The sequence below is a fragment of the Centruroides vittatus genome, unplaced genomic scaffold (genome assembly GCF_030686945.1).
Source record: "Centruroides vittatus isolate TY-2023 unplaced genomic scaffold, ASM3068694v2 scaffold_932, whole genome shotgun sequence".
NCBI classification, from domain to species: domain Eukaryota; kingdom Metazoa; phylum Arthropoda; class Arachnida; order Scorpiones; family Buthidae; genus Centruroides; species Centruroides vittatus.
Window position 1 is genome coordinate 1,080,378 of NW_027122721.1, and position 14,611 is coordinate 1,094,988.

Consider the following 14,611-nt stretch of genomic DNA (forward strand, 5'->3'; position numbering starts at 1 on the left):
ATATGTGAACTTGACCTTATTCATTCGAGTAGCCAAGCACAAATGGCAGGTTATTAATCATTCTTCACTATAGTCTGCCTTGATATCGGTGCTGCAGAATAAACTTACTAAATAAAATGCCGATATCGTTTATATATATATATTACGCTATATTCTTATATTTCTTCCGCAATTCAAGAATCTCAATACACAATTTTAAAATATCGCCGTAAAAAAAGGCACCATATTTTTAAAAAATAAATAAATAAATAAATGGCTACGTAATAAATTACGTACAAGTAAAAACTACATTTAACTGGTCAAAATATATATATATTACCTCAATTTTTGACTCTTTTCTCCGTTGGGTTTCCTTATTTGTGGATTAATACTTTTAAAATTGTTTTTATTGGCCTTATTTAATTCATTAAATTCTTCTAAATAATCGTTAAATCCAAATACAGGCATAGGCGGCATATTTTTTGATGTACTAGTAATTGAACTGCCGCAGTATCCATTATTAACTTGTTCTGGAGTTAATTTCTCTTCTAGTCTATTCCGATTCTAGAAAAAAGTAAAAAATAAATAATAAAAAAATGAAATAAAAATACGTTCTTAAAAATTACCACGGGAATAAAACTTAGTTTCATAATTGGTTTACACGCCATTTATGTCATTACTACTCTTTTGTTATGATTTACTTTAATGATATGCAAATGGAGAATGATAATAACTTCCTCTGTGTACATAAGCTGTCCTCCAGTGAACTCTAACATGACAATGACCCACTAAAACGGTTTTACGTTCTCTAAGATTACTCATTGATGTTTACATTTATGTGGAATTATGTCAGCTGACTCTGGAGGGGAGATAATAAATGACGTATAATCTGATAAAGGGTGCTAGCGCTTCGGGAACTTTTTATTTACAAATAATAGCCTATTATTCGGGCATTGAAAATTATTTTTAATGTGAATATTCGTATTTAAAAAATGGGAATTTTTTTTCTGCTATTAATCTAGTTACGCGGATTCCTTTTTGGAAGGGAAAAAGAATTTAGAAAGTATTTAAAACTGTGGATCGCCGTATAGGTTGAGAAGATAGAGGAGACATCTCATTTGACCTTTCATTGTCAACTACACTGCACAACAAACAAAGAAAGCAATCGTAAAATCATCCAAAATCATCAATTTTCTCTTCGATATGAGCGTTTTCGTGAGATTTGTAACGAGAAATTGGGCTTTAAAATTCGGTGAAATTATTTTAACGTTGATATCAATATATTTTTATCGATATATACGACAGATTGAAAAATCGACCAGTTGCACCCCCCTCGTCGGACGGAATGAACCAGGTCCGTAGTCATGGAAACACCGTTGGGTGTTACGGCCATGAGGCTCGGTAAGGGTGCGGTCGAAATCCCGGAGGGTGGCTTTTCTGTAAGACTTGTCTGGAGCCAGTAGTCTGTGACGGTTAGCAGGGAGCACTCTTTGGGGAGAAAAAGTTCACTTAGGCACTGCAGAAGAAGTCTCGTTATTACGTCGATAGCGAAAATATTTTCTTACAGAAACACCGACCTTATTATTTATATTAAAATATCAAATCTGGCAAACATTAGGTTTCGATTATCTAATGTAAACAACCAAGGAAAAGAGGGAAAAAAAAGAAAGAAGGAACTAGTATATAATCATGAGAAACGTGCGCAGTATTTTGCCCCACGGGTAGAACTAACCTCGCTATCAGATTACTTCTACAGTAGGGACGGTCACATCCTCGAGCTAAAAACCCCTCCCCCTTCTTGTCCACCTACACTAAAATACAAACTTGTTTCTTCGACCAAAATAAAATTTATCTAAAAAACCGATCAAATTGTTTCGTGTTAAAGCCAACAATTCGTTAAAGGGATAAATTTTCCTTGTAGCGCGTAGTCTAGAAGCTAAAGTTTTTCTGCCTGAATGAAGAGGTAATAAATTGTAAGAAGGCGATAAGAGGCAATGCTTTTCAAGTTATTATTTGTTTATATTCATCCTTCATCACGACAAGTTAACAAGAAACGATAAGAAACCGCCGAGTTATATGAATGAAAAATTGTACATTATGACAATGACCCTGAATAAATGCTTTTCCTGGTTTCTCCATCCTTATCAATTTTACATCTCATTATTACAGATGATGGCGGCCGATAACCGAGATTTATATTATTTTTATTCACGTAAAATCGCGGCTACAAAAATACTATTTTAAATATTTTAAATAATAAAATTTCCTTTCGTGTAAACAAATAATTTTTAAAAATTCGCCGATATTTCTCGTGATATTTTACGATTCACCTTCACATAGGGTCGAACAATGTAAATGAGATTGTCAAGAAAGAAAGGCCAGTCTGTAGTTCGATCGATTAAAGCTGGACTAGGGCACTTTATTTAATTGTCTACCATTTCCATTGCCAAACTAGCTCTTACTTTAGCCACCTTGTCCTCTCTTGAAAATTTGTCTACTGCTTAGTTGTTATTTATGACGATGTCACGTATAAGTGATGTTCTGACATGAGCCGTAATCCATATTTGATATGTCACGACTGCTACCTATTATGATGTGACATATTTCTATTTACTTGAAATTTTTATTGTCCTTTAAATCATTTATATAAAAAGTCCAAATGAATTTTTAACGATTATACGAGACAAAAATGTTGTTGATGTATCCGAAATCGAATTATTGATCTAAATCTATTTAAAGTCGGGGCATTGAAAGCTTTTACAGGCGGATAACATTTAAAATATAATAAATTACTTTAGTTTTCAATTAAATTTAATTAACAGCTGCATTAATAAATGATAAGAAGCGCGGTATTTAATAATAAAACTTTAAAAAATACTTTTTTATTATTATAAAAGATCTTTTTCTTTAAAAAAATGGATAAAAATAAATTTAATCTGATTTAATTACAATTACAGTATATATTTATATATTAAGTATTAAGAGAAGCTTAAACTAATTAAAATACGAGATAAAGCATAAATATAAAGACACGGTTCGATCAACACACAACACAAAGAAAACGTAAACAAAATGACGCCATAGTCAACACATTGGATTATTATTATCAATAAAGGAGAGAGTTTATTAAAATTGACTACGATAACAATTTGTATTTACTATAAGAGACAAGGTTAACGTAAATATGAAATCATAAGGGAGCATTGTTAAACACGAGTCACGAGGTAGATATTAATATTTGCCGACATAATCCCATTCATAAACCTGTCTTTGAATCATTCAGTGCTACGACGTAAGAGAACACGTGACAAATGACGTATGGTAGGAGTAGGAATAAACCAATTAAATTTTCATTTTTGAACATTCATAAATCAATAATGATAATCAGCTTTAGCATGTGTGTGTCAGATGAGTAGGGCGATGTCGGGACGTCGGAGGAGTTTGGCAGCGCGTTACGAGTAATTAAAACGTTAGGAATTAAAAGATATATCGGTATTTTACGTCTTTAAGTTGCCATTTTGTCGACAAAGGAAAGTGTATGCGAGGGAGAAGGGGAGGAAACTAAAAATCCATAGATCAACATGTGGAGTATGTCGTGTTCTTTATCCTGATTGGTTGTGCATAGTACGTCGAATATAAAATTGTCAAACTGAACGTTAGAGCGAGATTGCAGTTGTGGAGACGGTTGAAGTCGGTAATATTTTGTCAGTTGTGTGTGGAACGATACCAACCAAAATGGACTACTTACCACAGGCGAACTGATACGGCAACCAGTACAGTCACAAACTGGTGGATGTACGGCAAGGATTCCTTTCGATAATAACAACTTCATACTTTTACCATAATGACGAATACTCCTTTTCCAATCTTTTGCTGTTTCTCTTCCGCTAACGTACTGAAATTCGTTGGGGGTTAACCACATATCTCTATACAGAATACAAGGCCCTTTAGAACCCTGACACAATTTCGACAGATATAACAAACCGTTGTTACCACCGCATTCGACTTCCAATACCACGTTACCATCGTGATATAAAGGCCGTATATAATCACTATATGGATTGATATTAGGATGACCTGCAGTAACAGGACTCAAGACGTTATTAGACGAACTCTGTCGGTTTCTCATCGTTGTGGACAACAGGAGTGCACCGATGCCAGGCGACTGTCTCCAACCCCTGACGTGACGTCATTGACCCACTAGGGGATCCAGGGGTAGGGAAACGGTTAATGAGACGATGTCACGTGACCGACACGGGGAGCGAGGAGGCAGGACATCCGTATCCGTTGCTGTCGGCAGATAAACGGGTCACGTGACAGGAAGTTCGCCCACCCTACATTTGTAACCCAATGGATTCGAGTGCACCTTGGAAATTTTCTCTTTCTCTCCCATTTTATTTTATCTCGACTTGGCCGAAATGGCGTCCAATTGATTTCGTTAATGATAATTACAATTTTAATCACTTTCGATTTCTGCCCCTTCTAAAATACTCTTTTAATTATCGGCGCGTGACGACATTCTATCGATTCGTTTTAATTAATTAACACACGGCCGTAATAAAATTATTCAAAATAATTATCATTTCATTTTTTTAAAATATCCCTAATAAAATTTTCATTTTTTTATTATACTAAAATTTTAATAATTTAAGATAAATTATTTTCTAATTTCCGCAAAAATATCATTTTCTTTTTAATATCGGAACGTGGCGTGACAGACACTTAAGAATTATGTTAAAGTTGAAAGGGAAGATTGATTCAATAAAGATGGCAGTTATGAGTAGTTGAGAGAAAATAAAAATCATAAAAAATCTCCGTCTGAGTGGAATGACAACATAAAGCAGTTTTAAAGCTATCTGTTGATATCTCGGTCACATTTGGATGTGTTCCAACAGTTCACCGCCACGCAAATTATTCAAACATAACCTCAGAAAGTGGCTTATGGAGAATGTAAAACAACTACGTCACATATCGCTGACTTTAAATCGATTCGAAAGAAAAATGGTTCGGGGAAAACAGTTTATTTTTCTTTTCCCAACAGTACTTAATGCAAAATGATGATAATGGCTTACGGGGCGTTTATAAATGCATATTTATTAAACGATATTATTCATTTTTTATTATTTAAAATAATCAGGTGGCGCTATTAAAAAAAGAAAAAAAAATCCGACGGTAATTAAGTACCGTAACTCCCCCTACCCCAATTTAATTATTTAAATTAATTTAATTATAAAAACTTTTTTAAAAAACTTAAATAAGAAATTTTATTTAAGTCATGGCGAATATTAAAGACGATTATTTTCGTATAGGTGAATAAAATTAAAAATGTTATTTTTAATCGATTTTAAATCGAGAACCGTAGTAGACGCTATACTAATAGAACAAAATGTCTACCGGAACGTAAATGCGATTCTGGTCGGCATCACTGCCATCTAGTAGACATCGCTCGAATATGGTGTATTTTTTTTAAAAAAAAGTTTGCTCACTTAATATATGGCAGCAAACATAAAACATATTTTCGGACCTGTAGAAAGTTTTAAGATATGTAAAAGAAGTGAAAGCGGCTGTTTGGAATGAAAATGGCTTTTGGAGACGACTTCGACCTTCTTTGTGTAGTTCTGAAAACAAAGAAAGGTCGACGACCTTTCAATCAACTATAGGTGATTGACGGAACATCCAGCGGTGAGAAAAAGTCCCGCTGATGATGGTTCTTCGTGTGATATTAATTTAGATCCGGAAAGCAACCTCATTTCCCGATTTTTCATTTTCAAACGATTCCTCCTTATTTCCCCCCCGCATTTTATTGATAATTTATACAATAAACTTAACAAAAGCACATATGAATAAAAATCTATTTACAGATTATTGTTATTCTAAATATAGTAAACTCGATCTGCATCGCATTGCTTGCACTTTTAGTTTGGAACAATTCGTCTTTATTATTATATTTAAATACTTTATGAATATAAAGATTTAATAATAATTTTTTTCATATTTATAATTAAACTTTTTTTATTAAATAAACGTAAATAACAGGAACGGTAGGGGGAGTTACGGTAATTTCTCGTTTGAATTTTAATTGCGCCCTCTGATTATTTTAAACAATAAAAAAAAATTTTAAATTTATTTATAATAAATATTTTATTTAAATATTTAAAAAACGACTCAAAATAATAATAATAATGATAATAAATATATATTAGTTTAAATTTAAAATTATACAAAATTCAAATCAAATTTGAATCTTGTTTATTCAGTTACATAAACAAACCAAACACTTCATTTATTAAATTTTAAAACTAAATTACGAAAATAATATTCCAGAAAAAGAAAAATATAATAATAAAAACTTGAAAAGGTTATCTTCTTCCTCTTTTAAAATTGGATTTTCCGGGAATGTTCACTTAAATTAAAAAAAAAAAAATCTATAAATCGTATTAATGCAAATGTGATCAGTCTAACGGGATTATGACCCCAAAAAATCTTTTGTAGAAGCCTTTTGTAGATTGATGATATTTTTTTCGCAAATTTAAATAAAATTAGAATTTCGAGTGATATTAAACAATTGACGACGTAGGGAAAAAACGGGGGAATAATGAGTTCCTATAATACTTTAACAAGATTTTTTTTTTCAGTAACAAAATAATCATTTCCTGTTTTTTAAATGCTGTGTTTACAAATGTTTCGCACGTGATCTGTTGATGTGAATTTAATTTAAAATATATTATTAATAATATATTTATATATTTAAAAAAAAATTTAAATTAAATATCCCTAAAAATATCCCTGAAGAGAAAAATTACCTAGATTTTATTTATACGATTTCCCTCTGGAAAAAAATTGCTAAATTTTTTAAATATTTATTTTACAATTAAAGTTGAATAAATTTTATTTAAATTGCCTTAAAATATTATTAATCATTTACAAATTAATAACTTTAAAGCAAATTAATTCAGACTTTAAGCAATTTTTACTTATAAAAACAATATATATTTTTTACAATTAAAAATTATTAAAAACAATTTTAACAATTAAAAAACTGAATAAAATCTAGTTAAAGCTGTTTAAAAAAATTATTATTTAGAAATTAAACATATAAAAAAAAGTTCTTTGTATTAATTTTAAAATGTTTATATCCATAAAAAAGAAATAATTGAATTATTTAAAAAGAAGAAGAAAATATAGAGATTTTCCATCAATGGATTTTATTTTATATAACGTTAAATTTAAATGAAAATTAGTTAACAAATCGGAAGTGAAGGAGAGCGTCATAAATTGATAGAGGAGTAACCTGTTGATGCTGTTGTTGTCAATAGATAATTCTTCCATCCCTTGATAATAACTCTCTTGTGAGTCAAGTTGTATTCAGTGACAATGCTAATCGTAGGAAACAGGAATTCTTATCAACCATTTGATCACATCAGTATTGCTATTCTAGAAACATGGCCATAAACAGACGTTAGTTCATCGATCATATGCTACAACATCAGATAAAAATTTCTGCTTATTGTTAAAGGATCTTAACCGTTTTACCGGTAACCCCTTTAATATTTCACAAACTTTATGATAATAATATCTTTTCTGGCCTACATTTACGGTTACTTCATTAAAATTATAACCGAATTTTCGTGACGTCTTTAAAAAAAAAAAAAAAAAAGTTTCGTACGAATGTTGTTACCGTAGTAATTTGTGTTTGGTATGTTAATAATTAACACGATATCAACTAATTTACATCGAATTTTATGATTATTACGGTCTTCAATTAAACGACATCAGCTGTGTGTGACGTATTAATAATAACTATGACGCAATAGTCATCGTTTTCCGGTTTGTGTAACCACGTGGTTTCGGTAATGATAAATGGATACGCTTAATGGAGAGAATGAAAGTCTATACAAGCTACTAATTATAGTAATTGTCGAGATGTTTATCAATTAAATATGTTAGAAGGTGAAGTTTAAAGCGTTATATACATATTTATTATTATGAATTCGATAACTTAATTCTATTTAAACGTTACTCGTTTAAATTTAAATGTAGAAAATAATTAAGTTAAATAATCATTAACGCTTAATTACTTTTATTTTAAAGCGGTTATTTCAAAATCGTAAAATTTATAATTGCGGTTTAATGCCGTTTTACCGTTAATTGCGTTAATTAAATTATTATGTGATTTTAATTTTATGTTAATTGGATTGTTAAAATATCCTGTGATAATCTTATTAATGTGTGATAATTTATTATTATAGATTACGTATAGATTATAATGCAGAAATTCTTAAATTGTCGGACGTAACTCTCTTAAACGAGTAGTTAAATTTTAAATTGTTATATAAAATATTAAATTATCGTAATTACGATTTGAGTGATAAATACTAAGTTATTCATTTAAATAACCTAAATTTTAACCGATTTAATTTAAATTATATTTGCTGTAATATTAATTGCATTAACCGTGGGTTCATCGTCTTTATAATAATAATAATAATAAAAATAAAATACATTCGAAATTCTAATAATTGTTACCTCTAAACGGCGGCCATTTTTTTTCGAGAACTTTTTTTAAAGATAAATGCACGCAAATAACCTCCAAATTAAGGATACCTCCGAACAACGGACATTTTTTATGTCCCCGTCGGTAGCCGTCGTTCAGAGGTTTGTCTTGTTATTTTTTTATGTATAAATTTAGTTTTATTTTTATGATATTTTTCATATATTTTATTCATTTTTTTCTCTCATTTTTTTATTGTTACAAATGGAGACAAACTGTTAAAGGAGACAACTTCGTAATTTTAGCATCATCTTGTGATAATTAATAATAAATAATTAAATATAGAGATATTTTTATATAAAATTAAATAAATGGTATTTTATTTTACTTTATTTTTTCCACTTTATTTATTTATTATTAATATTTTCTCCCCTTTTTCTTTTGAAGCTGTTCTCTTACATTTTTAGTGATGATATATCTTTCTTCAACTGAATTTTTGACAATAATATTTGACAAAATTTTTGTCAATTTTTGTCAAATCTTTTTGACAGCTTCTTAAAATAAATCTTTGAAAACATTTCAATAATAAAAAATACAGCTCAATATATATTAAATCTTTATGATTTAAATGTAAAAATTTTATATATTTTTTTTTATAAAACATATTTAATGCATTTATAAAATAATTTTACTTTCATAAAGAAAGAAGATTTCATATAAAACAGATTTTTATTAATGATTTTATTATTATTATTACTGAAAGTATTAAATTCAGTTATAAATGTGCTATAATGTAATAACTTATATTTACAATTTATAAACAATTAAATAAAATTTAATTTTTGCTGCTACAGTATAAAGTTTTAAGTAAAGTTTAACATGTTTTTTTTTTTTATTTTTAAAACATTTTTTAGTACATTAATACCTATAAAAATGTTAAATTTTATATTATACAGACTTTCCTTGCTGTTTAAGAAAACTTTTAATAGTAAAATTTCTTTAAATGTGTTGATAAAATTTAATAATAAGCTTACCAAATTAAATATAACTAGTAAATTGTATTTATGTAATATATATGTACTGTACTTATGTATGTACTGTACGTGTTTATATTTGAATGAGACTTCAGTTATTTTTAAAATAAAAGAATTCAACTTATAAATATTATTTTCACTTTAAAGAATATATATTAAAAGCATAATTATTTTAAAAATGTTTCTTTTTAATTTAAGAAATAAACATTTTTATAATTATTTAATTTTTCCTGTACAAAATTTTTGAATGTTTATAGGAATTAAATATTATTAATTCATTAAAGTATCTATATTTAATATGGTTTCTAATTATTATTTTCTTCTATTTTTAATTATTAAAATTATATTAATGATAGCATTTAAAAATGTAATTTATCTGAATTAATTGAAATTACTATTAATTTTTAATTTGTTAAATTTCCGAATTTCATTTAACTTTAGTCATTATCTCATAAGCATACGAAATCAAAGCAAGTGAAATTAAAGCAGCTGAATAAACTAAACTACTTCAATAAACTGTTTTCTATTTGAAAAGGGTACTATTCTATTCATTCTACCACTTCTTTTCAATTTATTCATGGTGTATTTTTTCCCTTTCTTTCCATTATCTAAAAGAAAAAATATTTTTTCTTTGCCTACTACAAAGTAAATTGTTATTAACTCTTCGTTAAAAATGAGTGCCCTTAATGTAGAAATAAAAACTGAATTTACAAAGAAATATTTCCCATTAAACAGCAGAAAAAAAATAATAAAATAAATAAGAAATTTAAGTTTTCATTAACCAACTTCATTATGAATAAGTAAATTTGTTAAACTCATTTAAATTGAATTAATTAGAATTCAGTTAATAATTATTAAATTAGTATAGTCAAATTTATTATTTATAAAACTAATTTTACTTCCTTTTTTAGCATTGATTTTAATGATAAAATCGTCTTAAAATAAGATTATAATAATATATGAGTAGAGAATCATGTTATTTGAAAAATATATACTTTTATATATATATATTTCGAATTATGTTGAATTACATGAAGTATTTTATGCTGATATATTTATGTTTATATCAGATTTATTCCTTTTTCTCTTCTGTCCCAAGGTGTTTTATCTTAGCAAAGCACTACATTAGGATTTATTTTTGTTCTCAAACATCTCACCAATTCAAATATTTCCTTTTTAAAAAGTTTATTTTATTTGGTTAATATATAAATACAAATATACTAGTTGTTAAAATGTATTTTAAAATTTTTGTACACACAAATGTTGAGAAAAATTGATCTTAGTTAATTTCTTAGTTAGTTAAATGTATTTAAGATTATTCTTTATAAAAACTACACTTATAAATAAGGATTTTTTAAAAAATTAATTAATAATTTTTGGATATTTTATGGGTAATTTAATTAATTAATGATAATGTTTTGTTTATGACCTTGTAGCAGTATTGTTTTACACTTAAATTTGATAGTATTTATTTATTTTTATTCAAAATTTTTATATTTGATGTTGAGCTTTAATTATAATAAATAAATAAATAAATCATTAGCAATTTCCATAGACAATGTAGTGCTATAATTTTTTATATTTCTGTATGAGTGAGGTGATTTCTATGGTTCTAAGTGCTCTAATGAAAATAGGTCTTCAGAATACTTCTAAGTGATAATTAAGATGACTATACGTCCCAGTTTGTTCAGCATAGACCCAGATTTCTTCTGTTTTTAACCCTAAAAAATAGAATAAAATTTTAAATAGAACCATTTTATAAGTCTTCTAATACAATATAACCAATATATAGGTCAATGAATAAATAATTTTTAAAAAATAATCTGTTTAGCCATTTTTAGACCCATTTTTTTACTAACTCTTGAAAACATAATATGGTTACTCTATGAATAATGGTAACAATTATTTATTATAAAATTTCATTTGTGAATCTTTCAAATAGTAAAATCTACCAAAAACATACGAAAAGCCAGATTCAAGATGCTTAAGAATAAACGAAATAAACACTACTCTTGCTAATCTGTACGGAGTGCAAGATTAGTTGCCGGATTATTGAAAGCGTGTAAGCTTAAAGCCTGTATAAAAGCAGTGAATTACGTGACCTGTCGCCCTTCGGTACTGATTCTTTTTGGAGCTGTACAGTACAGTCTGCTATTGTGAAATTACATACAGTGATACATTAATTGTATTTTAATTCTTTATTAAATTTAATGCTGTAAGTTTATTGTATACGTTTTAAAAAAAAACCTCATAAATATATAACATGAAGGATCATTGACAGACCAAACATATAATGGGGACATGCCATATGCTTTTAAAAAAGAAACATTTCTTTAAAAAATGGCCGCCGTTTAGAGCCTAGCGTAAATGGCTTAATGGTAAATTAATCATTATAACCGAATTTTGTGCAATTTAATTGAATTTTTATACAGATTTTCTTTATTTAATTCCATCTCCGGATGCAAGAATTCAAAATTCTATATGAAATATGTCAAATGTCCTTGCAGTGGAACGTTCTTTAAAAAATAATAATAATAATAATAATAATAATCTAAGGTCTTCATATCGGTAATTAAAACTTAAAATATTTTTTTAAAAAAAGTTTAAAAATTAAAATAAAATAGACATTTGATAAGTTGTCGTGTCCTCGAAAGATTAAATTTCGTCAATTATAACACATTTACGTTAATTCAATCGGAAAATATTGGCGTGTTACATTCCAGTTTCTAATTACATTATACAATCAATAAAGGCAGAGATCTCTGATAATTATTATTATAATATTAACACCAAGAATATAAATATTTAATATTTTTAAATGATTCAAATAATTTATTTAAGTATAATTTAATTTTTAAGATTGTAAAAATGAATAGAAATATTGAAAATTAAGTATTTTTTCCTTCAAACTTCTAACATGATTAATATATATATATATATATATATATAAGCCTATATTTTTTAGTATATTTGTAGATCTAACATGTATCAAGTTCATTGAAGCTGACCTAAGAGATCAAAGGTTATTAAGGAGAGTATTATATCCAATTTCAGTCCAATTCAGTGGATAAATTAAAATGAATGGGGAGTAGCTAGTGAATTGAGAGACAGATAACAATTGTATTTTCTTTGAAAATTCTCTTAAAATATTATTAATAAGATTATAAAATTTCATTTTTAGATAGGAAAAATATGCATATTTTATAATAAAATTTTATACAGTAAAAATTAGTTTCTGATGGAAAAAATAGCTTAAGTTTTAATAAATTTCTAGTTTAAAAAATACAAAAATTTTAGTAATTATTTAGAAAAAATTTAAATTATACATATATTTATTTGATTTTATATATACAGTATAATTATTTTAAAATTTCGAAAAATATTAATTTATTTCAAAATTTACACTTTTAAGGGACTAAAAGTAAATGTAGTAATAAAATAAAATTATGTTTATGGAGAAAAATTAATTATTAAAATATATAATACAGTTTTTTAACGTTGTATTTGCTCTTTTTATATTCTAGGGCATCAAAAAGATAAGTGACCCAGACCTCTATCGACCTGCGAGGAAGGCCTGGACCTGGCTAAATGGCCCTACTGATGTTATCGGGCCTAGATAAAAGGGTACAGCACAGATTTCAACAGGTTTTATCTAAATTATTTTGATATATTTTTAAAAATTCTAACATAAATAACGGAGAGTAATAGTACGGAAAAGATTATAAACCGTTATATTATAAATTATTTATCTATTTAAAACGTTTATCTATTTTATAGACAAATGTAGTGCAATATTCTTTATAGGATTTTGCAGGAAATGACAGTTTAATGGAACAAATGTAATAAATTTAAAATAAATTCTTAAATATAAAATTTAGTTAATTACATTTAATGAAACTTTTTATTTAATTAAACTTTATTAAGCCAAATTTAACTTAATCAAGTTAATTGCACTAAAGGGATAAATTTTATTGAGTGAAAATGGAATTTTAGCATTAGATCTACCATTACAGAAATAATAGAATTTATTTAGATATTTAATAATATTGTTCTTGTTATTAAACTTCATTTTTATTTGGAATATTTTACTAAAAAAACATAAAAATTTAGTTTTTCTGAGTTAAATAATTAGGAAATTAATTTTTTTATATCAAAATTATGAGAATTTATTATTTAAAAATGATTTTACTGAAATTATTAGGCGAAAATAAATAAATTTTCTGTTCAAAACGAATTAAACTCACGTATTTATTAATTTTTAAATCGTTCAATTGAATTGATTTTAATTCTGATTAAATTCAAGATCATTAAACACTAAGCTAATTAATTATGAATGATTTTATAAATGTTAAATGTGGATATAAAACTTTTAAAAATCAATATTTTAATTTATTAAAGCTTTAAAAATAATTTTATTTAAGTTATTATTACTGAAAAAGCTATACTTTATTCACTAAACCAGATTTATTTATAAGGTAGAAGAACCATTTCTCTTCTAACATCAATTAAAGTTGATTTTTTTAAATTATTTATAAATTCAGCCTTAAGGCGTTGTATTTTTAACGTTTGCACAATAATTTTAAGTTATTTACTTTATAAAAATATAAAAAAAAATGACAGTGGAGCCGAAAGGAGATGAGTATCAATTGATGCTCTTCTTTCCTATAAGATAAATAAATGAATAGTAAAAATAAACTATCCTTAAAAATAAAATAAAATAAAATTGTTTACTTGATTAAGATTTAATAAAATAAATATATTGGTTCAATTTGTTTCAATAAATAACTCTACTTTCAAGGGAAAATGTTTTACAGAAACTGAAGGAATTGCATTGTCTTCAATAAAAGAATGGAGGGAGACATTTAAGAATTGGCACCCTTTAATAAACCCTTTTCCCAAGTAAAAAATGTTAAAATTTCATGATACGTTTTCAACTAAAGCTATTGCTTTAAAAATATAAAATGAGTCCTTTTATTTATTTTTTTATAAGGAATATAAAAAAAAGTGTTGATCATTTCCTTTACGTTAAGACATATTTGATGAAAATAAAATATATTACAGTGAAGCTTCTATCTACGAGCTTATTCGGGGGGGGGTACTTATGGTG

The 14,611-nt window shown here is 26.7% G+C and overlaps 1 protein-coding gene and 1 long non-coding RNA gene across 3 annotated transcripts in view; one reads left to right on the plus strand and one right to left on the minus strand.

The window, feature by feature from the left end:
• Positions 1-4,520, minus strand: part of LOC136990414 (uncharacterized) — a 46,135-nt gene extending 41,615 nt beyond the window's left edge. Inside the window, exons 1-2 of one of the 2 annotated variants that reach the window (XM_067288801.1) lie at positions 3,728-4,520; positions 320-543 (exon numbers count right to left, since the gene is read on the minus strand). In XM_067288801.1, coding sequence (XP_067144902.1) covers positions 320-543; positions 3,728-4,108 — 605 coding nt within the window. In that variant the 5' untranslated portion in view covers positions 4,109-4,520. Of the gene's footprint in view, positions 1-319; positions 544-605; positions 2,184-3,727 lie in introns of those variants that run through there. The other variant, XM_067288802.1, reaches the window with a different exon arrangement.
• A 3,314-nt stretch (positions 4,521-7,834) lies between these two features.
• On the plus strand, positions 7,835-13,176 carry LOC136990422 (uncharacterized). The gene is made up of 2 exons (XR_010883058.1): positions 7,835-7,929; positions 13,029-13,176. It is a non-coding gene; the product is annotated as an uncharacterized lncRNA (long non-coding RNA).
• The last annotated feature ends 1,435 nt before the right edge of the window (positions 13,177-14,611 follow it).